Source organism: Cinclus cinclus, chromosome 3, assembly GCF_963662255.1.
Source record: "Cinclus cinclus chromosome 3, bCinCin1.1, whole genome shotgun sequence".
NCBI lineage: Eukaryota > Metazoa > Chordata > Aves > Passeriformes > Cinclidae > Cinclus > Cinclus cinclus.
This window is the reverse complement of record NC_085048.1, coordinates 52,201,645-52,228,538: the sequence shown is the minus strand read 5'-3', so window position 1 is coordinate 52,228,538 and position 26,894 is coordinate 52,201,645. Positions and strand designations below refer to the sequence as shown.

General features: G+C 41.2%; 1 protein-coding gene across 1 annotated transcript in view; it reads right to left on the bottom strand.

The window, feature by feature from the left end:
• The window catches only part of RSPO3 (R-spondin 3), a 57,762-nt gene that overhangs the window by 4,479 nt on the left and 26,389 nt on the right, over positions 1 to 26,894 (bottom strand). Inside the window, exons 2-4 of the mRNA XM_062488788.1 lie at positions 21,628 to 21,819; positions 19,977 to 20,123; positions 17,442 to 17,639 (exon numbers count right to left, since the gene is read on the bottom strand). Of these exons, the coding sequence (XP_062344772.1) occupies positions 17,442 to 17,639; positions 19,977 to 20,123; positions 21,628 to 21,819 (537 nt within the window). The remainder of the gene's footprint in view (positions 1 to 17,441; positions 17,640 to 19,976; positions 20,124 to 21,627; positions 21,820 to 26,894) is intronic.

Here is a 26,894-nt window from a genome sequence, read left to right as displayed (position 1 = left end):
CATGGACTAACTACCACAGGTGAAAGATTTCTTATGCTTTAAGCACTGTCACTTAGTCCCATCTATTATATTCAGCTGTAATTATTACAGGGGACTTGGGTGCTGAAATCCCAAAACACCATAGGGAGACATAAAAGCTGATTGTGCAAAAAAATCCTGCTTCACTTTGATGGGGAAGTATTACAGGCTAGGCCTCATGGAAATCTCAGTGGGATGAGAATCTGGCACCAGATATTTGTGATGATTGTATTTCTTTCATCACTCCCATGAAGATATTGACCATGGGAGAGCAAAAGGAGCAAGAGGAGTCATGGAACTGCTCCTCTTGAGATTGCAGGCACTGATATAGCAGGCCCCTCTCTGGAAGGCTCCCGCTTGCTTCCACTGTGACTGTCACCACGGACCGCAGATCCTCCCCACTACACTGTAATAAGCTGGAGAACTGCAATAAAAGACCACAAGTCACTGCTGTAATGTGCCACAGTGTTCTTTCAGGCCCTCACAGCCTTGTCTGACCTCTTGGAGCTTTCCTGGCTACAGGAGCACTGTCAGTGCTGGTGCTGGCAGTACCAGTGCCCCAATCCCTCTGTGCCCCGTGACGTACAAGGACAAAACCTAAAGGTTAAGCACCATCACACTGTGTTCCTCTCCTTCCCACCTGTCCACACCCTTCTCAGATGCATTTTTAGTCCTCTTAGACTAAAAGGCTGTCACACTTTCCTCATGAAAGGCCTGGGCAACAACAGCATGACGTAAACAAACCATGCTGAGCAAAGAAACCAGGGAAAGGAGCATGCCCCAGGCTCTGAACTCCCTTACTCTAGCTCTGTCAACAATACAGTCATGCCATATTATGCAAATGAGCAGATCATTCTCATTTTCAAGAAAAGTGACACTTTTTTTTCTGGAACATAGCCTGTAGCATGTACTCGCTCTACTTGCCAAGATAACAATCCTCCAAACCCTCAGCTGCCCAGTGATGCAATGGACTTTCTCCTTTCATTCCCAAGCCACAAGTGGCTGATTCATCTGGTATGTCTTTTTGAAGTTTAAACAGCATAACTGCATGACTTTTGTTCACAGCAGTCTTTTTTTTTTTTCTTTCTTTCTTTTTCTTTCTTTTTTCTTTTTTTCCCCATAGCTATTGTGGCCCTATTTTATAATCACTAGATTTCCAGGTAACCAGAGCATGAGGGTTAACAACTCCAGAACAATCTGGATGCTACATGACTTAGTGCATTTCCTAGCCTGCCTTACTGCTGAAGATGTTCCAGATGCCGAAGAGAACATAGGTAAAAATTTTAACAGAGCTAAGTTTCAAAGACATTCAAGGAGCAAGTAATTTGGCCAAACCTATCTTCTGCTGTTGAGATGCAAGATGATAGTCTACCTAGTTTCCATACCAGTCCAGATGGATACAGATATCAAGGCATGTGTCATACCCATAGTTCTATGTGGTGATCTAAGATAATCCAAGATGCCTGGACAAGCTCAAAAAGTGGGCCCATGGGAAACTCATGGGGTTTAACAAAACTAAATACAACGTGCTGCACCTGGGTTGGGACAACTCGCAGTGTCAGTACAGGCTGGGGGTGAACAGATGGAGAGCAGCCCTGCTAAGAAGGACTTGGGATACTGATGGATGAGGCTGGACATGACCCAGCAATGTACTCCTGCAGCTCAGAAAGCCAATGGTGTCCTGGATTGCATCCAAAGCAATGTGGCTAGCAGGGCAAGGGAGGGGATTCTGCCCCTCGTCTCTTGTATGACCCCACCTGGGACACTGATTCCAGCTCTGGGGTCCCACGCACAGGAAGGACACTGACTTTTGGAGCAAGTCCAGTGGAGGGACACCAGGATGGTTAGAGGGATGGACCCCTATGCTGTGAGGAAAGACTGAGAGAATTGGGATTGTTCAGCCTAGAAAAGAGAAGGTTTTGATGTGACCTAATTGTGGCCTTACAGTACCTAAAGGGAGGCTACAAGAAAATTGGAAAGGGGCTTTTGACAAAGGCAGGTAGTGACAGAACAAGGAAGAATGTCTTTAAAATGAAAGACAGTAGGTTTAGATTAGATCTTAAGAAGAAATTCTAGAACAGGTCACCCAGAGAAGCTGTAGCTGCCCCACTCCTGGAAATGTTCAAGACCAGGTTGGATATAGCTTCAAAAAACTTGGTCTAGCAGAAGGTGTCCCTACCCATGCCAGGGTGTTAGAATTAGATGATCTTTAAGGCCCATTCTAATCCAAACTATCCTGTGATTCTATGATGATGCTATACCTCAAAAGCTTATGGTTGAGCAACTGTATTATGGGATTTGCTGACTAATTTGTACTTAAGTGTCCTATCTCTTCATAAGAATGGAAATACTTCTCGAGATGCAGACTTTAGATGTCATTGTATGAGGGTCCTTAAGGTTCATTTGCCTCTGAAAATAGGATCTGGACTACTAGATTGCATTCACTTGAAAAATGTTCCTATTTACATTGTGTGTGCTAGCTTGTCCTTGCAAGAACAGTGCTGAAAGAGACACATTAGCAGGAATGAGAATGTTGTTTCCAAATGCAGAAATAGCTTGGGCCTGCACCACAGTCGTTTGCATAAAGCAGGCAGAGAGGAATGGGAGGAGGCTGACCTGATTAATTACGCCAAGATAGGAGCTGTCAGGTTTTTCACTGCTGTAGGAGATAAGGAGAAAGTTGAATCCTGTTAGGTGTGTGGAAAGTCAGGAGAAATAATTTCTTCAGTGGATGGTTGGGAAATTACACTTCCACACTCATGAGTTCATAAGCAAGGCTTATGGAAAGTCCCTGACTTGTGATGACCTCTTGCAATAGAATTGATGAGTAACCTCTCATCCGGTTGGATGTGCCTTTCCTGTGCCATAGAAAAGATATTGCCCGTGCCTGAATATAGAATATCTTCCAGTCAAAGAAGCAACCAGAGAAGGAGTATTCCTATAATGGGTTCTGCTTGCTGCTTGCGGAGGCATTTACTGCTGCTTCTTCAAACAAGCTCTTGTGGGGATTTATTCCCTTCATGCTTGTCTGTTGGGACTAAGGGAATTTTTTAGCAGCCTTGTTTTAATCAGGACTAATGTGCTAACACCAATTTTGTAATTACATAACAGTTTTCATCTTATAAGAACCCACAGCTTATAAAGTCTGAACACAGCTTCTGAAGACAGGAAAGTAATGGCAATTTAGCAGACCAGAAAATCACTCTCCATTCCTTAGGGCTGGAAGTGACATAGACCATGCTGGTATTTAGGAAACTGCCATTTTGTTCCTTTGAGACCTTTAATGGTGACTTTTGATTGGGATTGGTTTTTTACAGCCCTCCTAAAAGAGGCAAAAATGTCCATGAGTGTCTAAATTCACTTGATAGGCCTCTTTTAAGACTAGGAGAGTCAGGAACCAGTACAAAGATTGGGAACAATAGTGATTGGTACCAAAAGCCCTTACCCTCTTGTTAGAGCATCAGCGTATTGGGAGAAATCTCTAATAGCTTGTTTTCCTTTTAGTCACCAATAATCTGAGCCCTCTCATTAGCTTGGATTGAGGTCATAAATATAGTACTTTTTAGAGACTTATTTCAGCTGGTCAGGCTTTTGAACAAACCAGAAATAAAAATGTGATGCTGTATTATGTCAGAGCTGCATGTTTAGTCTGCCGCTCTAGAAATAATCAAGAAAAGTTATACGTGATAAGAGACAGATGCTAGTGCCTCGGCAGACATTTAAACTCTTTCTAGTACAACAGTAAAATGGAGAAAACCCCCAGAGAAACTTTAGTACTCAAATTTGTGCTTGGTGTGCTCTGAAGGGAGGGATGTGGGAGAAGATGTTTTCCTTAGCTTTACTTAAACTGATTGCCTCAATGGAACCTGGTAATTCAGATGATACTTGTATGACTCCAGTGTCTGGGTGCATCCTGAGGAATGCCTTTTTTTCATTATCAACCATGGCTCAGAGCTGGGCTGTACTGGTGATTAAGTACAGATCCTGGAGGCATTTTGCAAGTGCTAACTCCAACACCTGGATCAGGCCAGCAGTTCCTGCCCTGGTACTACACACCAGACCAGGGAGCCTGGACATCTTCCACCATTTCATTTGCTGGTATATGTGCACCAATACACTCCCTCTCGAGTCCCCTCCTTACATTTCTTAAGTTTTCGGATATGACAGGAAGGTAAAGGAAGATGAGGAGTCAACAGGATGTACCTCTGGCCCCTCTCAGCACGGTTCATTTGTCCCCTCCACTCTGAGCCTCATTTGTTTGTATTTCTGCCTGGGGTGACACCTGTGCTGACAGGTAGACAGGAGTCCCTGTGCATCCCAGGCCAGGATCAGCCTATCATCAGCAGGTAACACACAGGGGGACAGCAGCTCCTGATGGATTCTCTCAGCAAAACCATCAACACAGAAGCAGGCTGTTATTACCTAAATTCACCAGAGGCCTGATTCTGACCTCTGTGCTGTACTTGCTCAAACACATGGAGGTCACCATGGTTGGTGTTTGGTGTAATTGAAGGGAGAATTTGCTTTCAAGGATACTTTTCAAATCAAGGTGTTGAAAATTGACTGTCTCTTTCTGTTTTGTGTCTCCAATGTGTGTGTACTATTTCAGCTGGCCAAAACATTGACCCTCCCCTTTCTAAGTAGTGCCAATACTTCCAAATGCATTTTCACATTGATTAAAATGTCAGGTCAGGCTTCTAAATGTCATACAGATCAGAGGCTCCAAAAGTTCCCTCTCTAAAAGAGTGACGTGAGATTTAACTTTGGCCATCTCTATATGTTTCTGAAGGGTTTTTCTTACTTATTCAGAGAATACCTGGAAGTTTACCAGGTGGAGAGAAGCTTATGGAAGAGGAGATTGGGATCCCCAAAACTCTTGGGCTGCCTCTGAAAAAGGCCCAGGGAATTTATATGCCTAAAGGATTCAGAATTTAGCCCAAGGAAGCTTGGGAATCTTGGACCAAGTTGCCAAAGGGATCTCAGGTTTTCAGGCTGTTGAGTTTTTGTTAGCCTGCTGGGTGGGTTGCCAGAGGCCAACCCAATGGACAAGTTGGAAGGATACTAGGCAGAAACCTAACACTAAGGCAAGGTTCTTTCAAAACCCTGTCTACTTTTGACTGGGACTTCATTGGAATCAGCAAGTTTCTGGGAAATGTAATGACTTTGGTAATCTGGTATTTTCTATTTATTTGGAAAATCAATGCCTATAAAATATTTTAAAAAATATTTCCAAGTAGGGGTCATGGTGGATATGCACAAAAGGAACTTGAATGCAAATATTTTAACATTGCCCATAAGTCTTCAATTTAACATGAATCACAAATAGAAATTGTCCATGTGAATTTTATCCAGGCTGTCTTGTGTTCTTTTATTTTTTTTTTTCTTCCCCAAGAATGTGATAAGTTTATTCTTTTTAAATTCCTCTGAGGATGAACTGTGCATTTAGAGCTTTTTGTAGTAACACAGCTTTGCACACTGAAGTGAGCAGCCAGCTTTATGAGTAGCTGGAAGTGGAATGTGAAGAATGATTTTGCCATGTGACAGTGCATCACTGGAGCCCACTTCATTTAGGCTACTTCACAAACTGTCTGCCATGCTCATGAGATGGATGCAGGCAAGGCTGTCTGGCCCAAAGGCAGGAGGACATGCAGCCCCCAGTGAGATGAGATGTCATGCTCTCATGACAGACCACCCCCAAGTGCTAAGGAAGGTCTGCAAACTCTGATCCACCTCCACCAGGAGATCTGCCCTGTGTCCTGTCTCACACAGATCCTGCCAGCAGTGCACAGCGGCCATTCAGCACAACTTGCATGTTTTATTTTTCTACTTGGCTGGTGCCTTAAGAGCATTGCAGCAGTGCTGGTAAATGGTAACACCCCTAGGTGTTCCTGTGATGTGTGTGCAGCCCATACAGAAGGGCTTGTTACAGGAGCTGAAGCGTTGGAATGCAAGAAAGGTTCTAAGGAACCTGATGCTAAAGTTCAGCCAGTGATATTTTCAGTACAATTATGTATTGTAACAAGTCAGGATCCTCTCTAGTCTCTCTGGGAAAAATTGAGACTGCGGGGATCAGCAGCATCTCTCCAGCTGCCTCCTGCCTCCAGGTGACAAAGCCCACTGTACAATAGTCACCGTTCATGCTTCTCTTTCAAACTGAGTAATTAGTCATTTTCTTGCCTGTTCCAAGAACTTATTCTTTAGCCAAAAGCAGAAACTGTTCACTATTTCTACAGATTTGAGCACTAACTACTTTTGTTAGCAACTCCTTTGGCAGTCTATTATAAGACCTGAGACCAACCCTGTAGCCACTAAAGCAAATAATATTTTGCAAGGGTCTGGAACGGCATACTCAGAAACAGTTTACAGACAGAGTAATACAGAAATGTAGAAATCTCTGGGGCAAGAGAACAGCAAATAGTTGGTGCACACATACTGTAGCAAGATACTAAGGAGCAAGATGCTTGGTCCAAGGGATTCAGAGCAAATAGATTCTTACTCCAACCTCAATCAGGAACTCTAAGAAGTTACTTTAAATTGTTCTTGTACTTTTGAAAATATTACCCAAGATGTCTCTTAAGTCCAGGAAGTTAATTTATGTGCTGTGAAAGAGTTTTTTTCAGATAGAAACCAGAGATTCTGTCAGCCTTAAGTATTCACAGGTATTCACAGAGACGAGACTCTTCCATCTCCGTGCTACATCTTCCATTGTGTCACATTTAAACTTGAGAGATTTATGCATCATAGCTTTAGTTTAATTTAAGACCACTGTGGAAAAAAATTCCAGCAACAGAAAATATACTGTGTCTGGGAATGCAATCCTTTGTCTCATTGACAAAAACCTTTTTCTTATAATACCATCTTCATATGACTTCCTCAGGTTTCACAAGTGTAAAACAGAGATAAGAGTTCCTTAATTTTGGTGCTTTAGACTCTGTGGATAAAACCCACTGCTGCTGCAAATCAGAGCTGCCAAGGTGCACAGAGTCCTCCTTACTTAAATTTATCTTTTGAAGGACCAAATATCATACTTTAGCTAGAGAGCTCAGGATGTTTTTTTACAGAATTATTGTTTCCATGCTCATGCTTAAAGGTAGTAGGGGCTGGATCACCCGCTGGCATTCCCCACCACCACCCCACATCCATACAAGAAATAAAGTCAGTTACTCTGGATTTAAACTAAATCCTTCTTGTTTAGCAATGCACATTTCTGCTTAGGCAATAAACATCTGTCATCTGCCATTCATTAATATTAATTATAAATGGTCACTAGCTCATGAGATCCAAGTCCACCAGCTGAGATTTTTCCAACTTTGACCTTGTTAGGGTTTGTATAAAAAGTGCTCAGAAGGGTTCTTCGAAGCTCGAAGCCAGCAATAAGTGCAATTTGCAGAGTACAGCATTTAGATCATGCACTTAGAAAAAGGGCAGTCACAAGGGGTGATGGGGAGTGGGGGAGGGAGGGGAGGAGGGAATACAGAGCCTGAAATGGAGCTCCTTTAAATGCTTAAGAGTTTTAGACCTTTCTGCAGGCTAACAACAGGGAGAGGCATTGTCCATAATGAAACCAGCCCATCCATTAAACAGTACTGTAAATGAAAGGTTGCATGAATTTAAGGTTGTTCATCTCATGTTTCAGGAATGTAGCTGTGTTTCATGTCTGAAGCCTGTTTTCCTTTTAAATGGAGTTCTTCAGATGACAAATGAGAGAGAATTTCAGAAAGCAAATGGGCAGAAGTAAATACATGCTCAAGAACAAAGCAGAGACATAACCATAGCTGTAAATCTTTACACTGGGGCTACTGTTTGCTGTAGATATTGGGGAGGATTAGGTTAGAACTGAGAAATTTCATTGCTGGGTCATTTTGTTTATAAAACAAAACAACAGTAGAAAATCCCCAGAGTTTATTGTCAATTTCTGACCTTAATGTCAGATGTATATGTTTCACTCATGGAATACCAGTTAATTCATCTGCTACCACTTTGAATTTCGAGAAACTAAAAATAGAAGATTAGAAAATGCTTTTTCTGAATCTTGCATAGCCACCACATTTTTAAATGAATAATGTTGGGCTTTTTCTTCCAATAATTTTTGTCAAAATTGCTTCAACAAAAATTACTGAAAATAATATTTGTTTACATCTGTCCTTATATTTTTTTCCATGTGTAATCATACAGCAATATGCCCCTCATGGACTGTATCTGCATCCACTCTTAAAATAGACACATTTTCATTGGCAAAGAGTTGCTGCATTATATCTCTGGTAAATCAGCAAGAAAATCCAGCCCTGTACTTTTCCTGTAACAATTATTCAAAGCTGGTAAATGGAAAGAGAAACATGAACAGATATCTCTGCAATGGACTAAAAGAATGAAAAGTTGATTTCAGTTCTTTGACTCAGGCCCAAATAAAAGTCTGAGCTTCATAAATGACAGCAGGACGCCTTATACTGATGTCAGTGGACAGAGATACTTGTATTTGTGCTCTGTAAATGGGCAGTATGCTGTCTTTTTGTGGGAGTTTTGCAGAAGGCAACAGGCAAGAAGAAGTTTTGTGGAAATTTTGTAGCCATTTTATAAATGCTTATCAAAGAATTATCTAGTTCCTTACTAGTCTATTAATCCAAACTATTATACTTAGTCTGGCTCTGATGATTGTTTGCCTAACCTCCTTAAAAATTTTCCAAAGAGGTTCCCACAACCTCTCTCCCAATCTTTATGATCTCTGAGAATAACATTGGATGTTATAATCTCATTGGGAATGTTCTGAGGCTTCCCTGGACCTTTATAACTAACACAAGGTTATGGCAGCAAGTGCTTAACATCATAACTTAACTTCATGCCCTTTTCAAAGTTATAAAGGGGAAAGAGAGCTGGGAGGTGGCAGCTGAAGCAGACCAAAGGCTACATCAGGTGTCAGAGGTGGCAGGGAGAGTGGGTTGGGAAGAGACAATGAGACTGGAGATGCAGAGACCTGGGTGGGGAAAAACAAACAGAGCTGCCTGGGTGGGGAAGAACAGGCAAATATCCAGAGAGATGAGGAGAAACAGCGGCCAAAAAAGTGCTCCTTTGTTTTCACTTTATTTCAAAGGAATGCTGAAAATCCCTGCATTGTGGTTACATCCACAGTACTCTGAAGACAATGGGATTTCAGTGGGTCTTGAATCTGGCCCTTTAAAATATGGGCAGCCATAACACAATAATGAATGAGTGCCATGCTGCCCATGACTACAGTGTTATAACAGCATTGCTATACATGGAAGTGTTCCACAGCCTAGGATTTAGCTTATTAAACAGTGCTGGACGTGTCGCCATAAGACTTGAAACATCCACAGTCAGATTTACTCTGTAGCTCACATACCCCAAATGTTTTGCATTCTTGGACTAAATTTGATAGATGTACTATCAAACTTCTCTCTTGCATTTGTTCCTCTTCCCAGGACACTCAGGTCAAAATAGTGAGGGTTTAGGTCTCCAGGTGGTAAGAGCCAGCTGGACCCTGCTCCCAGCAGTCTTGTTCCTTCACATTTACTTTGAATCAATATTGTCCAAAAGTAAGAAAACAGTTTGATGTGGAGTCTGCTGAAGCTTCAACAGAAAGAAGTTGTTGCAGTATCTCACTGTGCCACTCATCCTGGAAGAGCCCCATTTCCTTTCCAGCAGTGACAAACCTGTCCCTTCCTCAGAAAGAGCTCCTTACATCACTAGGAGTTAGGGGAAGGACTTTAGAAGCATTAACTCTGAGTTGAGATAGAAGACCAGTGTGGGGAGAAAGACAGGTATGTGAGGATGTCCTAGCAGAGTAAGGAAGGGATGAAGCATAGGAGAGAATGACATGCTGCTCTTTTGCACGTGGTCCCTACCCTGCAGCACTGAGAGGAGAGAGTAGTCGCAGTTTCCTGTGAGCCTTTCCCTGAAACAATGGGAAGTCACTGAAGGTGAAGGTGCCATGAATAAGTTGTGCCACAGTTGTTCCCATGTGGAGCTGTGCCAGGTGGGGGGGGGGGGGGGGGGGGTGGAGAAGATCAGAGACTAGGCAGACTCCTGTGTGTCTGCATAACATAACTGGGAGTTTGTTTAAGGACTCTGTTTGACCTGCTCTCTTCCCCAGTCATATTTGCTATGGAGGGAATAACCCCAGCTGGTTTGCTGGCAAGCCAGAAGGTGGACCTGGACTTCGTGGGCAAGGAGCAGACCTCTGCCTTTTTTTTTTTTTTTGCAGAACTGACACAGATGTGGATTTCACTTTCTGAAGCTAGAGCTTTCAATCCCAAATTTTTATTCAAGAGGGAAGAGTTTAGGCAGGTACTGGAAATTTAGTGCTGAATGAATACCTGATGGATACGTCAGAAGGGGAAGGGAGAAGGGTTAGTGAGGAGCTTGTATTCCTTTTGGCTTTTCCTACAAAGCTCAGGCATCTAAGATATAGTCAGCTAGCCAATTCTGGAGCACAAGGAGGCACCAAAAGGGAAGATCAGAAGAGAAAAAGAGCTGATTTCTATCCCTTATTTGGTTTAGTGATCTGAGGAGGACAGCTCTCACATTGTTCACATTTTAATAAAAGAATCCAATCAGCTTTTTTCTAATTGACTTCCCTTACAAGAACAATTGACCACATACTTCTGTCTCAGCTTGGACACTATTCCTGTTAATATGAGGTTAATGCTTTTTTATCATCAGCATGCCCAGCACATTTTTTATAGCATGCTTCAGAGGACCTCAGGACATGAGTCACCTCCCCACTGCTCCCAGGTTCCCGTGGACAAGGAGAAGGCAGACAGTGGCAAGAGAGGAGCTAGCAGCAGGAAAGGAGAACATCTTCCAAGGAGCACAGAGACAGGGTCAGCCCAGTGCTCTATGGGGCTGCAAATAATTTTGATATTTCAGGGCCCAACCTTTTTCACCTGATTGTTTGTCAAGATGCATATTATTCAGAGATCACAGCCTTGGCATGGTGCACGTGTGCAGAGGGTGTGCATTCATGTGTAGTACCATAAATACAGGGGCACACACCACGGATGTACTATCTGTTTGTGTGCTTCATTGTGTGTCGGTCAGACCTGGAAAGTTTTATGAGAATTTAATGTTCACAGTATCACAAACAAAATAACTTGTAGAGAAATGAAACATTACCAGTAATTAGTTCAGATTTTAATGTCTCTGTTTGCAGTTAGTAACTTAGCAAAACTTTCAAAACTGCCTATAATCAAATCTTGAAAAGGGTACAAGGTTAAAAATAGCTTTATCCAGCCTTTTCAGCCCTTGATTTCTACTCAAGTACATCCTCTACTATCAGCTGTTTTCCCTATACAAATAATTTGACTAATTTTGACCTTATTTTTCCCTCTGAAGCCTATTCACCCAGATCTCTTCTCTAGGTTGTGCCCATGTTTGCCTGCCAGAGGCAGTGGGAGCCGGGTGCTGACCATGCTCTGCCTTGCTTGGGGTATCCCCAGGATGCCATTTCCCTTTGTGTTGCAACTAGTGAATTCCCAGTTTCAGCAGCCCTACTATTGGAGGCTGGAAATGTGTTAAAGTTAAAGAGTCAAAAGCCTTGCAAGGAAAGGAAATGAGAAGCCCTCTTGGCAGCAACAAACGGAAAATAAACAACCAAACTCTTCAGAAGACAGATTCCTCAATTATAGTAACTCAGGCTCACAAAGGCCAGAGTTAGGACCCACTGGCATATGCAGTATGTAAACACAGGGATGCAGTAATTAGCTTCATGTTCATTTTGAGGTTTCAGAAGTCCTGTGACCTGCCATGGAGTAGGGTCATTAACCATAACCACACTAGTGACCTTCACACAGGACACCCCATCTCTCACAGTTACACGAGCAAACTGTGTACTGGGATGTCTCCCTGGCTCACATGCTCCAGCCTCTTGTTTTAAATGCCACTGAGCTGTATATGAGTGAGAGGATGTGACTTGTGGAATGAGCTGTGATAGTAATATCTTACTTTCCCACATAGCCACGCTTAGGACTTAAATGTGGTTAAGTAGTCAATACCAGAAATATCTAAATTGTTGTCCAATTTAATTTTTTTTAATCAGAAAAATATTTGTTTAAAAACAGTACTCTGAGGAATTGCTGAAGTGGTGTGGGCCTCCACTGCCCTGGGAAGAGACTTTTATCTTTGAACTATGGAGTGTATAGGGACAGATTATTCATTTGAGTAAGAGGATGTAAAACGTTGCCACACATTAATCAACACAATAAAATGCTGCTGTAATCCGATTTTGCCAAGACTAGGTAAAATTATTACTGGACATGTGTATTTTTCAAATTCAGTTTTTGTTTTACTGTGGCTGACCTGTGGTTCCCCTGAAACACGCTTGTCCTGCTTGGAGCCTCTCCTCACACCACAGCCAATTGAAGACTTTTTAAGACATGATCTGATTAATATGTTTGGAAGCATTATGTGGATGTATAAGAGGTGGAACTAATTCAAAGAAACAACATAAATGAGCTGAGTTTCAGTTCCCTAGGTTATTTAATGGAACCTGCAGTTTTATATTCACATGTATACTGTACAGTATAGAAGTTATTTTAATTTACTTACCCAAAATTTATACGCTTCCTCATTAAAATTCCTTAGCAACAAATCCTATTCCCTTAGCTCCCTTCTGTTCATCAGTCTGCATCTAGAATTCAGCTCCTCACCTCAAAGGCATTTCTTTCTCTCTTATTCCAGCTGTAAACTTAAAAAAAATAATCATAGCATAGTATCTCTATTGTTGTTCAAGCTTAAAGCTCTTGTTAGAGCTTTAGCTGACAAGCTACCTCACCTCCAGGAGGTTGTAGTCTTTAAAATTTTGACAAAAATTATCCCTCTTCCTCTCATAGCCCTATCCTGCTTTCACACTGTACAAGGTGATAATTGCTGTATTCCACAGTGATAAAGAAACATGCTAGTCTACCTTCAGCCTCCCATGTCTTCATGTCTAATGTTTGAAATTTTGCCTGTCAGGAACAGGAATTTTCTTTGGTCTATATTGCCACAGAATGGGACACAGTTAAATTAATATTGCTTCTGTCCTCTGAACATCTAAACACCACCCGTGTGCAAAAATTCAATACAAGAATAAGAAACAATTGAAATGTATTTATTTGCTTATAATAATGCAGCCGTGTAACCAATGTAATCTATCTACTGGCTAGCATAATACCCAGATTTCTAAGGTGTCTTCCTTGTTTGTAACTGATACTAATTTTGGTGAGTGCTTTTATCCTCTTCAAACTGATCAAAACATATTGTCTGAAAGTACTTGAAATTGTCTGGTCTCTGAGGCAGTTTAGTTGGGACTCAACAGAAAGTCATATGGTGAATATTCTCTTCTTGGCAGAATTAGTCATGAAAACATGCAATTCTTTCCCCACAAATACTTTTGTATGCAGAATATCGGAATTTCAAAATATTTGTCTTTTGTCCAGTAAAAGTCAATCTCATACATTTGCTGACAGCAGTCCAAAGGGACTTGTGTTAGGCCTGAGCACATTTATTAAGGCAGAGAAATTATATTGGTGGATAATTTGAAGTGTTTGAGGAGCTCTGAAAGTTTTGCTTTTCCAGTACATCTATTTGCCATTTGCCACTAATGGACACGGCTACAGGGAACACATGTCTCAATTACTATCTGTCAGTGAAGGGTGGGAGCCAAGAACATGTCAAGTGTGGGAAGGTAAAAGTTGCAGTACACTGCACTGGGTGAACAAAACAAAAAGTGCAAGGAAAAGAGAGAAAGAAAAGAAACCTGGAACTTAATATCATATAGTCATGCAGACTAAAAAGAACACACCATCATGGGTTTAAAAGAGGAGAATGATGAAATAAATTACAGTGAGGTTTGGATGGGACTGAACTACAAAAAGGAGCCTGTATGTGAAACACATGGGAATTACCATGTCAGATTACACAGGCATCAACTAATTTAGTGCAAAAATAAGAAAATAAACCTTTTAGACTAATTGAGCCTAAAATTGGTATCCTTATTATTCACATTTTTTGTATCCATTCTGAAAATACTAGCATCTTCTCAGAGTAGAACACCATTGCATAGCCAGCGAGGGGAAAAAAGTGTTGTAAGACATCTCATCAGCTTCAGTGTGACACCAGCAAATGGAAACAAGCAAAGAAAAAAAGCCCTCTTCATCTGCTTTATCTCGTTTTGCGTAGTTGTTCCAGAGATATGTCCTTGCTGCTGTGCGATAGCAGTGCCTTCACTGAGTAACATCCTGTCGCTGACCTCAACGTCTTGAGCAAAGTCATTGAGGCATCTGTGACGAGCACACCCCGTCATCATGTGGTCTTTGCCCTAAATCCCTCAGCCACAGACATCTATCCAACATGGAAACGACTGAGAGTGACCAAGCTGACCCTCTCTTCATGGTCGTGGAGAAAAGATTAGCAGCACTGCTGGGTTTGCTGCAACACTTCAAAAGCCAATGCCATGGAAGTTCAACTCTAAAGCAATGCCTGAGAGGCCACGAGAACTTGTACAACACAAAAGACCCTTTTCAACATTTCTCAACAGTAAATACAAACTAACTGACTTTCCCTTTCCTTTCAAGTGTTTCTGTTGTCACCTCCTTCTGCACTCACTTACAAGGCACAGCTAGCCTTAAGAACTGAGCCCGGCTAGCTTTCTTGGGCAATTATCCTATTGTTCAAAGCGGAATAAAAGTTTCTTTTTGTGTAATAAGGGACAGTAGCGGTAGGGAAGATATGTTGCCTGGAGATTAAGTTGGAAAGCTTTGTTTCCCTAAATCGGTAGGAATAGAAGTAAAATTTATAGCTTAATTCTTACCTTCCTAGTTTGTCACCATAATTCATCCCTTGAAGCTCTTTTAACCTGATGTTTCATATGTGATATTCCTCAGTTTTATTAAGAATTATTTTTCTTTAAAAAAATAAGATAAATTCATCTCCCTGAAGCGATGTATGCAAATGGAAAAGACTTCTGTAAATACTGAGAAGGTGAATGTCAGAACCAAAAAAAGACATGGCTCTCAGACAGAGGCATGTAAGTCCCAAGGGCACAGAGAGTGGGAATACAGGTTCCTCTTTTGAAGGAATTATCTTCTGAGCTTAAAACAGGCTAGAATATAGACTGTGACTTGCTCAAAAGAAGCAAAAAAGCCCACCTTTATGCATATTGCAGAAAAGAAGGAAAGAAGGAAAGAAAGAAAGAAGGAAAGAAGGAAAGAAAAAGATTCATGATTGTGAACAAATTCTTGTGGTGCACAGTATTTTTCAAGTATGGTTTGGCTCAAATTCCATAAAATAAGAATGGATAGCAAAATACGTGAGTAGTTTCTTCTGAAGTTCTTATTACACAGGAACAGCAGGCATTTCTCAAAGAGAAATGCCTTGTCCAATTTCAAGTGTTTGCCAAATTGCTATAAGTAAACACACAATATCATCTCCTCAAAAAAAACCCCCAGTTTCATAGTCCAAAATTACAATTCAGTCCTATATTTTCATCTCTGTGAAGATTAGACTTTGGTAGGGAAAAAAATGGACTCTTTCCCCAGTTACAGTGGGCTAATGAGAGGCTGTTACAAGTTGTGCTACTGTGTAGGAACAGAAGCAAGCATGGACATTTTGAACATAGAAATATGTAGGACTTCTAAAGGGAATCTGTGCATAGGTTGTCTTGACTGTGATCTTGACACAGGTACACCTCTCTACCTCTTCAGGATCCTGCCTGACACAAGGAGGAGGAGGTTATATCTGTGCCATGTAGATCAGTAGATTACCCAGTTCTTGGATGAGGAGGAGTCACCTGTAGGTAGCTGGTCCATAAGATCCTCCTTCTTACCATAGAATCACAGAATCAGAGAATATGCTGAGTTGGAAGGGACCCTCAAGGGTCCATGTCCTGGCCTTGAACAGAACACGCCAACAGTCACACCATGTGTCTGGGAGCATTTTCCAGATGTTTCTTGAGCTCTGTCAGGCTTGGTGCTGTGACCACTTCCCTGGGGAGCTGGTTCCAGGGCCCAAACACCCTCTTGGTGAAGAATCTTTTCCTACCTAAACCTCTCCTGATGCTTCAGGCCATTCCATTTGGTCCTATCACTGGTCACCACAGAGAAAAAAGTGTCTGTCCCTTCTCTTCCCTCCACAAGGAAGTTGTAGATAGCAAAGGGATCTCCCCTCAGTCTCCTCCAGGCTGAACAGACCAAGTGACCTCAGCTGCTCTTCATATGGCTTCCCCTCAAGGCCATCAACATCTTTGCGGCCCTCATTTGGGCTCTCTAATAACATTATTTCCCTTCTCATGAGGTACATGCCCAGGGAATGAGCCAGCCCTCGAAAGGGTTACAAGATAAAAGACGCTTGAGTGTTTTCATAAGTCATCTGCAGCAACCCTGGCCATTTAACAGTGGAATAAGGAGTTATTACTTGGTACCAGCAGCTACTGCTGCCTCACAGATGTTCACATGGGGCAGCTGCTCCACCTCTTCCACTCATGCTCAAAAAGGGTGGGAGGAAAGAGAGAAATAGATGAAATGGGGAAATGGGAGGGATAGAGAAAATAGCAGGAACGGAGAAAAGGAAATATTCCGTAATTCCTCCTGTGTCAACTAGAGTAACTTCACTGAGGACAGGTCAAATAACTGCCCCACTACAAGAAGGGTAGAATAATCAAACAACAGTATCTACTGAGTGGAATTTGTGTAAATTATTCTTTCATAGACTTCTTAAGCATCTCCCAGTCTTAACACATGTGATGCTATTCCCTCACTGCCATGCTGGGGAGTAAGTCCAACAAGCTGCCTTGCATGGAGGGACAGTTCTGCTGGCAGTCTTGCTTCTTTGGTGAAACCAAGCAAGTTTCACTTGTCTGCCATGCAACACTGCGATCTTTCTCCCATGCTGGGATTCGACGGCCCTGATGCAGATGGCAGAATCAGGCTGTGTTGTTCAGCCAGAGCTAGTAGAAAGAGTTCGGGCTGGGAAAGAGGCCACAGCACTGCATTTACAAGAGTTAAAATCTTACTTGTAGGGAAGCATGAAATAGGAATTGGTTTGGAGGAATCCCACTACTGAAGCATGAAACTTGTCTGCCTGATACCCAACAGATAACACCCACCACGACATGTTTTATGATGGATCTTTTTGTTCTGAGTACTACAATGCAACTTTTCATCTCGGCAACTCTTCCAGCAGACAGAATAGGGAGAAAAAGTGCCTTCCTTTCCAGCCCACCCTGTCCTTTCTAGATCACACAAAGCACATTTTTTGAGCAGTGTTAGGGTTTTATTTACTGCAAGCAAAAACGCAAGTCTCTCCAGCCCAAAACCCACCACATCAGCAGCTTTGATGTAGACTGAAACTGAGGCCTAAGAATTTGGGTATGAATTATTAAACAAACACAGTATCAATTTCGTAATATGATGATGATGATAACTTGGTACCTTTTCCTTCCTTCTGACATCTCTTTCTTTGTACAGTACATTTTCTGCTCTCAGTTGTAGCTGGGCAAGGATTTCCCCTTGCTGATGGATGCTGTACGATCTCTCTGACCCTTACTTCATTTCCTCTTTTGAAACCACAAGTTTTTCCTTTCTTCATGCAAGGGCTCCATGGACTCCACTCACTAGTTTCACAGTGCACTGCAAACATAGAACATAGAACAAACTGAGCCTGACCAATATATTTTTGTATGCAGAATACATATGGGACATTGTTTTTCATTCAACATCAGCCAAAAGGTGGCAAAAACTAATGGAATTAATCAGCTAGTTGCAGCAATGAACTGACAGAAATTGGATTGTTTAGGATATACAGCACAAAATAATGTCAAATAATTATGTCAGTTACTAATTTCTACTCACTGTTTTGTAATTCCATTCCCTAAACAAGGCAATAACAGCACAACTGGTCTCTATGAAATCAGTTACTGGGGTTTGTTCTGACTTTGTTTTGGTTTGATGGAGGTGTAAATCCTATTAACTTCGGTGGAATGAACTTTGGTCATGCCTGTGTAAAAGGTGGTGAAGTCATTGGGTCAAGATGCTGCAGCTTGTCTCAAAGGTGAAAATTTGGAAAATTATAATTATGAAGGACCAACTGATATCAAAAGATGTTATATTAGAAGTAACTAGAGTCTAATTAGAAGTAACTAGAGAAGTAATTAGAGTCTTTGGCCATCTAAAGTGTCATCATTTGTAGTATGCACAAGCTGGAAACAGGCAAAGCAGAGGAAAATTTGGGTCAGTGTGAGGTATCAAGCTTTTCAGAATGGTACAGGTTACCCTTTCTAAACCAGAGTGATGTGAATGTGCATCCTATACTATTTGGAAGTCAGGTGTGTCATTTCGCACTTGTCCAAAGAGTGTAAATAAAAAATAGGAGTAACCTTGGAAAGTTAACAATATGCTTTTAATAGCTATCCTTCTCTTATGCCATCATCTCACTATCTTTCTCCTGAAAAAAGAAAGTAAATATATATATTTACTTGAAGTCCATCTGCATGCTTAAGATTATACGTCACTACTGAAGAAGGAAAGGCTTCCGCTTCCTTTATAAGGAGGAATCAGCAAGACAACATTTTTCCAGATCCAGAATTTACTTCTGAATTTTCTGAAACCCAAAAATTTAACAGACTTCAGGCAACCTCTGGGCCTTCCTCCAGTGTATTGTCATGTGGGTCATTTTGTTCATGTTACACCTGGAGCTCTTCTATTAAAATAATTGGCTTTCACGTGCACAAAAAGGTTCTGTTTTTACTCCATAACTTTAAATGGCTTTTCCTCTCTGAGACTGACTCATTGTTAAAGCAGCTGAGTCTACAGCAATTGGAAACAGCCATCAAGAAACAAAAATGATCCCTTGAATTTCTTTCAAAGATGAAAGTTGTCTTTGCTTGAAAATAAAACCAAAAAAGCTTACACTACCACCTGAACTAATATATCTTTGAGAAGGAAAATGCCAAACTACTGCACATTATTTTTATTCCTGCATTACTTCCCCTCCAAAACACTTGACGCCGGGGAGAGCTATGTGCATGATACTTTGGGGAAGATTTCCATCACGGCCAGACCGTGTCCGTATGCTCCCTGGTTGCTGGTGGCTGAAGAGGATACCATGTGCACTGCAGCTCACAGCCCTCAGCCATCACAAGTCACAGCAAATGTACTAAAATAAGCTGAACCCTGCCACAGCTTCAGTGTGCCCTTGGTGGGGGATGCTAACTGCAGCTGTTCACAGACAAACTTGTTCTTTCATTTGGAGGGATGGCAGAGGATTGGAGCAGACAGTTAGGTGTGGTGGCCTCTGAAATTGCCCTTGTGTGAATAATTGGAGCTTTTGAGTCAGAGGCTGAAGATACAAAAGCAGGTCTCTTCTCCAGAGCCAGTGAGTCACAATGATGTCAATCTCACTCCTTCAGTGTCAGTGACATGCTATTTGGTGTTTTATTTTAACCCTCTTTTTCTGAAGTCAGGTGATTATGCAGATATACCATTTTGGAGATTGGAGGTTTTTGGGGGTGGATGTTTCCTTAATATATTAGTTTCTAGCCTTCACCTTTGAAAAGGTAAGCTTCAAAATGTTGTTGCATGTATGCTTTGAAGGTTCAGGTAGTACAACGGAGCTGAAGTAAAGCCATTAGTATTTTAATCTTTTTTAAGCTACATGTGGGATCTGACTCAGGGTTTTTGAAACTTTGATGTTAGTGGTGCTACATAACACTGTAACTGAGCAAGAGATGTATGTCTTGTTACCTCAGAGCATCAAGGCTGTGTTTGTGGGACACAGCCAAGTTTGTGCCTCTTGTGAAGTGGCAAACTTGGGAAAAACCTTGAGTTTTTTGTGCTGGGGAATAAGTCTTGTTATGGAGAACATTTTAATTTTAAGTTGCACTTCCTTGGTGCTGTAACTGATCATGCCTTCCTTAGATCCCACTTCCCCTCTGAGAAAATGAAGCAGGACATGGGGACCAGACTCACCAATGCTAGTGCACTCCATCGTGTGGTTGTTGGCTTCCAGCCCATCAGGGCACTTTTCAAGGCACTTTCCACTGTATAAGTAAAACCCACTTTTACACTTTGTGCAGAAGTTTCTGGTGAAGCAGGTATCACAGTCAGCTTTACATTCTGAAATGCAAACAGTAGACAACAGGATTGTTGCTCTTTGCCATGAACTGCCATGGGCACTCTCACATGTACCAGAATCGCACAATTCTAGCAGTGTCAGACAATCCTCAAAGGAAGAAAATTATGTTAGGTCTTCTTGCTGGCAAGTATACATGATGAGGCCAGCAACAAGTGATCCTGGCATGTGTGAGAATTTAGAGGGGATGGCCTGATGCTGAACAGCCTCACACTGTTAATCTTTTTGGAGACCTATGCAAATGGCAGGCAGAGCACAGTACATGAGAATCACACCGTGCTGCTTCTGCCCTACACTGGCACCACACAGGTTCTAATGAACCCCATGGGGCAAAAGTGCTGGGTCGGCTCCACACTACCTTTCTCCAGGAGATAAAACATATTCATCCAAGAGAAAAAAAATATGCCAGAATTTAGAATTTACTTAGGAGTGGTTTTGATCAACATACCTTTCTCATTCTTTAAATGGTTCCCTGATGTTCAATCAGATATACTGCAGTACTTAGTGTATTCTCTATATGACTACCCAAATTGGCATTGCTGATATATTTAAGAGAAATGCATAAAACCTTATGTATGGCATGGCTCATATTTGATTTGCAAGGCCACACACTGCTAAAAAGTGAGCAAATACTTTGCAGTGTCAAGTTACTCTGTATGACTTTACTCTGGGGTCCATTCATTAAATAAATTTTATTACCAGGTAAAAACTGGGAGAGTTTCTTGGCCATTGCTCTTACGTTTTTATATCACCTGTGGGATTAAAAACAGTGAATTCAACAACAAAAAGAGGAGTGGGGAGGACATTGCAATCTTTTCCAGTTCATTTATGGTTCAAAAATCCATAGTGGGGTCAAAATGTTGCCTGAGCAGTAAAGAATAGAGTTGGCTTCTCTGTCCCCCAGCCTGGAGACAACACAAATCAGTAAATTCCCCCAAATCAGGTTGAAACCCAGCCAGCTGAAGTCTGGCCAGCTTCTACAGGCATTCAGAGGACTACAATGAGCATGAGACAAGCTATAAGGAGACCAGGGAAAACCACATCTCCAAAGAATGCCACCTGCCATCTTCTCTCCTTGTCACAGGGGTCAGGTGGATAAGGGCAATGGGTTAAACAGCTGCAGCCACCAAGAATCAGCATTGCTCAGTCCCCTCTCTCTCTTCAGAACTGCCAGCATTCTCTTGCTTCTGGAGGGCAGTGCCTGGTGCCCACCTGCGCTTCCTCTTCACATGAGGATGTAGAGGAGGAGGAGGCATCACCTGGGTTCTAGGCAGATCATTCATGCAGAACCAAGATCCCTGAGCTTTAGGCCATTCCATGGTCATTAACTTCTTGCTTGGGTTAATATTTACTGCACTACTACAAAGAACTGAACAAATGAGGACACAGCCTGTCTGTCTCTTTCTCTGTTGACTTGACTCCTAAGGAGACACAGTATTCAAGAGAGAACAAACAAATCCATGTGCTTCCCCTTTCCCCAGCACTTACTTGCACACTTATTAATGTCAGGATACCGTGTCCCATAGTATCCGCTTGGACACGAGGAAAGACATACTCCAATCTGTTTCATGCCAATCCTCTCCAGAACAAAAAAGAGCCTGGGCTTACATGACAGGCATCCGTTGTAGTCAGAGCATGTAGCACACCCTCCTTGGCAACCCTGGCTCACATTAGGATGCACTGAGAAGAAAAGAATTAAAAAAAAAAAAAAAAACAAAAACAAAAAAAAAACTTTGAGAGAACAATACATTAAACAAGACGATGAAATAATGGTTCCTTTGCACTCAGAAGGTTGGACCATCCATCTCTCTGACAGCTCTTACAGATTGCTTCATTTTTTCTTGTGTCTCTTATGACCTAACTTGTCATTTCAGAAATTATTTCATCTGCATAAAAATGAGAAGCTCAGCTGACATCTTCACATCTTGCAGAAATAGCCAACAGTAAATGATCTTTGAAATATATTGTACAGAACAGCAACATTCTAGAGAACATTCATTTTTATTTTCCCTGTTTTCAGGGGTTTTTCTGCCTTGTGTGCACTTGGCTAGCAGATAAATTCACATTCACTTATTCTTGCTTTTCCTAGTTGGATGATTAAAAATCGATCTAGTGTACAATCTCCTTCATTGACTAAATGCCATTTTGAGTTCTGCTGCTCAGGAATATGCCCTTATAAGATGTGGTGATACTTTACCTTAAAAAAATGACACAGGAGAGCCATCCTTCTCACCCTCCTTCTTTCCCTGGAATGTTCTCTCTGGCATGTTTTTAATCTCTAACAATTACAACCTGATGTTTAGACTTAACTGTGACATTTGCCCTGCTCCAGTCTCAGCATGTAGCATAGGTAGGATTATATTTGCCTTTCAATTGAATTGTTCTAATTCTTCAGACAAGGAAAGCGAAATTTATTACATTCACTGCCTAACATTTTAGGAGCTTGGGGATAGCAGGAAAGAGGATGCTGTTGTGTATTGTCTTTTCAGTAGCACACTGAAAATCTCTTGTGTGATACACTGAAGTCTATTATTTCTCAGTGGTAGAGAATCAAGTTTTGTATACTCCTGTACTTTAGAAGTTGTTACTTACTTTTAATTCCTTCTTGCTTGCTTTCTTAAATAAATTAAAACTAAGAATAAAATGAAGCATCAAGTAACTCCAGACCCTATGTCTCATCTTTTTTTGGCTTTGTCCTGCATGAAATAAATGGTTATTTTTTAAAGTGCAAACTTCAATCTCTAACACATCTGGTTATATTTCATATGTAGAAGAAATATAGTTCTCATTTACATTTGTAACTTGTATTTTTAAATATTATTGGCTTGTTGTTCTGCCTTCTCCTCAGGCCAGTGATAATTTTATAAATATACACATGTTATGGTGTGATTGCCTATTTTAGTGCTTTGATTTTATTTTGTTCTGCAGACACTACTAAATAACTTGCACACACATTAAACTTGTTTTTTTCAACTCCTTTCTATGGAGCCCTTGGAGGCCGGCCAGGAGTCCATATGAATCCGTGCTTGCATGTTGAGAGCACTGCCTGCTGCTCAGGGGAGGGTTGCCCGGCAGGGAAGTTCAGGGACACCTCTGTACATTGTTCATTTACACTCTCAGCAGAAAAGAATGGGAAAAGCACTTCTCTGTGCTCTGAGGTTTCAATGACAAGCCCTGTGATCTGAAGAACCTCAAAAGGAATTCAAGTTCACTCTTCCTCTTTCATTAATAAAATAAGTAATGAGGGTTATTTCTCTCAGAAACAACCTGGACATACGTGAGATGTACAAACTTTGGCTTTGCTGTGCACTAACAATTTCAGTAAGAATACAAGAATTCAGTTCTCTGTGCATACTGAGGTACTAATTTTGTAGCACAACCTAGAGGAAAATGTGCTTACAATGAGGACATGACACCACTATAAGAATAAATGGCCTTCAGCATTGTGAGAAGTTGCAACCCCAATTCAGTTATCATATTTGCTTTCACTAAACTATCAAAATCCTGAGTACTTAATAAATATAACAACTTTTTTTTTTCCTGAAAATATTCCAAAGATACAGAGCTTATTGATTTTGAAATTAAGAGCCTGGAAAAATTTTCTTTTTAAAATTAAGTAAATGAAAACATCTTTGTCTCTCTCCTCTGTCTGTGGCCCTTGTATGAAACTACTTTAAAAGGCAGACACAGTAATGTGATCTAAGAATCTGACATTAGTTAAAAACTATCTGTGACTTTCCTTCATTAAGGCTGACAGTTGGATGAAAAAGCAGCTGAAGTACAAAATATTTGTCATCAAAGCTGCTATATAAAATATGGATGATCACTTTCAACGGGAAACATATTATGTGTGAGCACCTGTGACACATCATTATGAATAGATTCTCTTGACAGAGAAAACATTATGTGCAACTGCTCTGAGGTCAAGATGTGTGTGTGAACTGAGACAGGCAATACTTTACTATTGAAATATGATTATTTTCTATAGCTAAGATCCATTGCTCGGCAAATTTCCTTCTCCTCTTTAATTCCAGAAGTACTAAGTATAAAATAAAACCTACTCCTAGCCATTTTCAAAATTTCTGCCTCTTTTCATGCATTCCAGATACATCTCATACTAATAACACAGCAAAAAAGGAAAGCTTGTAGTTCCAAATGGAGAATGTTATTGTTAGTGTTATGGAGCAAGAAATGGGATAAAATATGCAAGTCAAGCTCAACTTATTTAATGTCATGTTATAATTGAATGTGTGAAGCAAAATAAGCTCCAGTTCTTGGAAATTCTTAAAGAAAAATATCACTGAAAAGTCAGAATTACCATTTTAAATGAAGCATGGATTTTTTTATCTCAAAAACTATTAAAGAGTTGCACTTTTTTTATTGCCTCTTACTGTGTCTGGCATTTCTTTGAGTCTTGTATCTGTGTGATAAAATAGTTTCTCATTTGTCTTGCAATAAGGGTAGACCCATATTCTGGCCCACGCAAGAATAAAAGCAGGGAGGGACTAGATGCATGCTCCAGAAACTGGCATTCTCTGAAAGCACTGGGCTTTGTCATTGAACTTGGGAGAAAGAAAATTGTGGAGCAAAAATGTTTGTGCCTAGAGAATAATGTGTTTGAAATTAAGCATCTCCAAGCTCCAGCTGAAAATCTCGTTTTTGTTGCTTCTTAGCCTCCTCCCTCTCTGGTTCAGATCCAGATACTTGCCATATCCTTGCAATGCATGGGCCAGTCCTTCCCCTGCTGCAAAGGCTGGGTGGGATTGAAGGGATGTTAGTCAATCTTCTGGGTACAGAACTGGCCCTTACTCTCCCTCTCTCATTGCAGCAAATTTTTAGTACCTGGAGATCTCAAGTGCTTCAGCAACTGCAACCATAATCCCAAGGAAGCAGCCAGAAATTTTATCTTTTTTGTTTTTTTCCACTGTATCAAACGCTGAGCTCAGAGTTTAAGTGATGTGCCACAGGAAGCTGGAAACATAATCCCCATCTGGTGAGATCCAGTCATGGTACATGAGGTGTAAGCACTGCTTCAAATTTCTATACTTAGGTCTACAGTAGAAATGGCTAAGTAGTGTATATCTGCATGAAGAAACATTTTGAAGTGCAAAAGCAGGTGATAAAAAACTAGGAGAGCACAGACCACTCCTGTTAGCCACAAATTATAGATGTGGTAAGAGGGATAAAGAGAGATTCAGTGCCTTGGCAGAGGGTTGGGCACTGTGGCCTTTTGGGTTAGACACTGGCTGAAGAACCAGGAGGTATGGACTGTAGCATTGCAAGTATGTCCAAGAAATGCACTTGCTGAATACACTCGCTTGAAACCACTTGGTCTTTGGTGCAGCCTGCCCCATTACAAAGACAAAAAAAATAGAAATATAAAAAATGAAATATAAAAAAATCTCAGCAATGTTCAGAACTGACTCAATGAGGATGAAATATTCTGTGCATTACCCTACTAACCATTGAGTGCTCCACCCTCTTGTATCCAAACATTGTTTGAGCACAGTGAAATCACAGACTCTCAGGGATGGAAAATGCAGCACAAAGCAAATGGTGGGAGCACAGAGACCCACAGACAAGTTCTTTCTCAGCTCTTACACAAACATCAGCCAGAAGTGGTACAAGCTACTCATTCACAGACTCATGACTGGCTATAGGTCCAAAATCTATCCCTTCTTTTTTGTTTTTGTAAAACCTAAATACTGGAGATTAGAGAAGATCCTACATGAATGTTGAACTATTCCCTTCTCCTCTCTGGCTTTAAGCCCTTTTCTACTCAGAGGTCTCTTTTTGTACAAGTCTTTTGTCCAGATATTAGTTTTAAGTCTCATTAGCAAATGTAATCTCAGAATATTTTCCAAAGCCCTACTCTGGAAACAATGAGTCTCTACTAAAAATAGAAAGTTAAGAATAAGGAGCTGAGTTTGAATCTGAACTTTCGTGGACGAGAAGCTAGATTTTGACCATGTGCAGCAAATAAATTCTAAACTTTTGCAATTATATTCTTCAATCAGTTTTACTCCACATATAGATTAAAATTTATGGGATCAAAAAAGACATGGAAATAAGAAAATACAAAAGAATCTAGCTGGGCATACATTCTGACAGCCAGAGGAAAGCACAGGGTAGAAGAATATTCTTTGCCCCTTTGCCGCAGCTGAAGTGCACTGTCTCATCACTGCTGTCCAACAACAAGATGTCTATTTAGAGGTTTGCTCTTGAAATGGATGTGCTAGGCAAATGAAATCCATCCCTGCTGCTGCTCCTGGTTTCTCAGGCTTGCACGTTCTCACAGGAAATATTTTCACAGCAGAGCTGCTCTGGAATTCGGCCTTCCCAGCTGGGCTGCCCCTTTCCAGGAGAGCCAGACCCCACCTCAGCTATTACCACCATGCAGCTTCCACACAGACACTAGCCCTTGTGGTGGTGGGGATTTGGGATGGGAAATCCCATGGGCTCTCTTGTCATTTGATTGCTCTGTGCACTCACTCACGTTCCTGTCTCTTTCCCTTGCCTAGTGAGAAGCAGCTGCCTGTGGTGGTGGCCTGAAAACAATACTTCATGTGAATCAGAACTACTCTCAATCATGCAGACCGTCCTTTAGGCAAGCGCAAAGAGCATTTGGCAGTCTGCTCTTCTAATGAGAAAGTCGTTAAGGAATTCAGTTTGCAAACCACGGCGTATTTCCTCAGACTCTTTCTTGGACAGTGTTTCTTTATGTGGAAATGCGTGAGGTGGGACGCACAATAAGT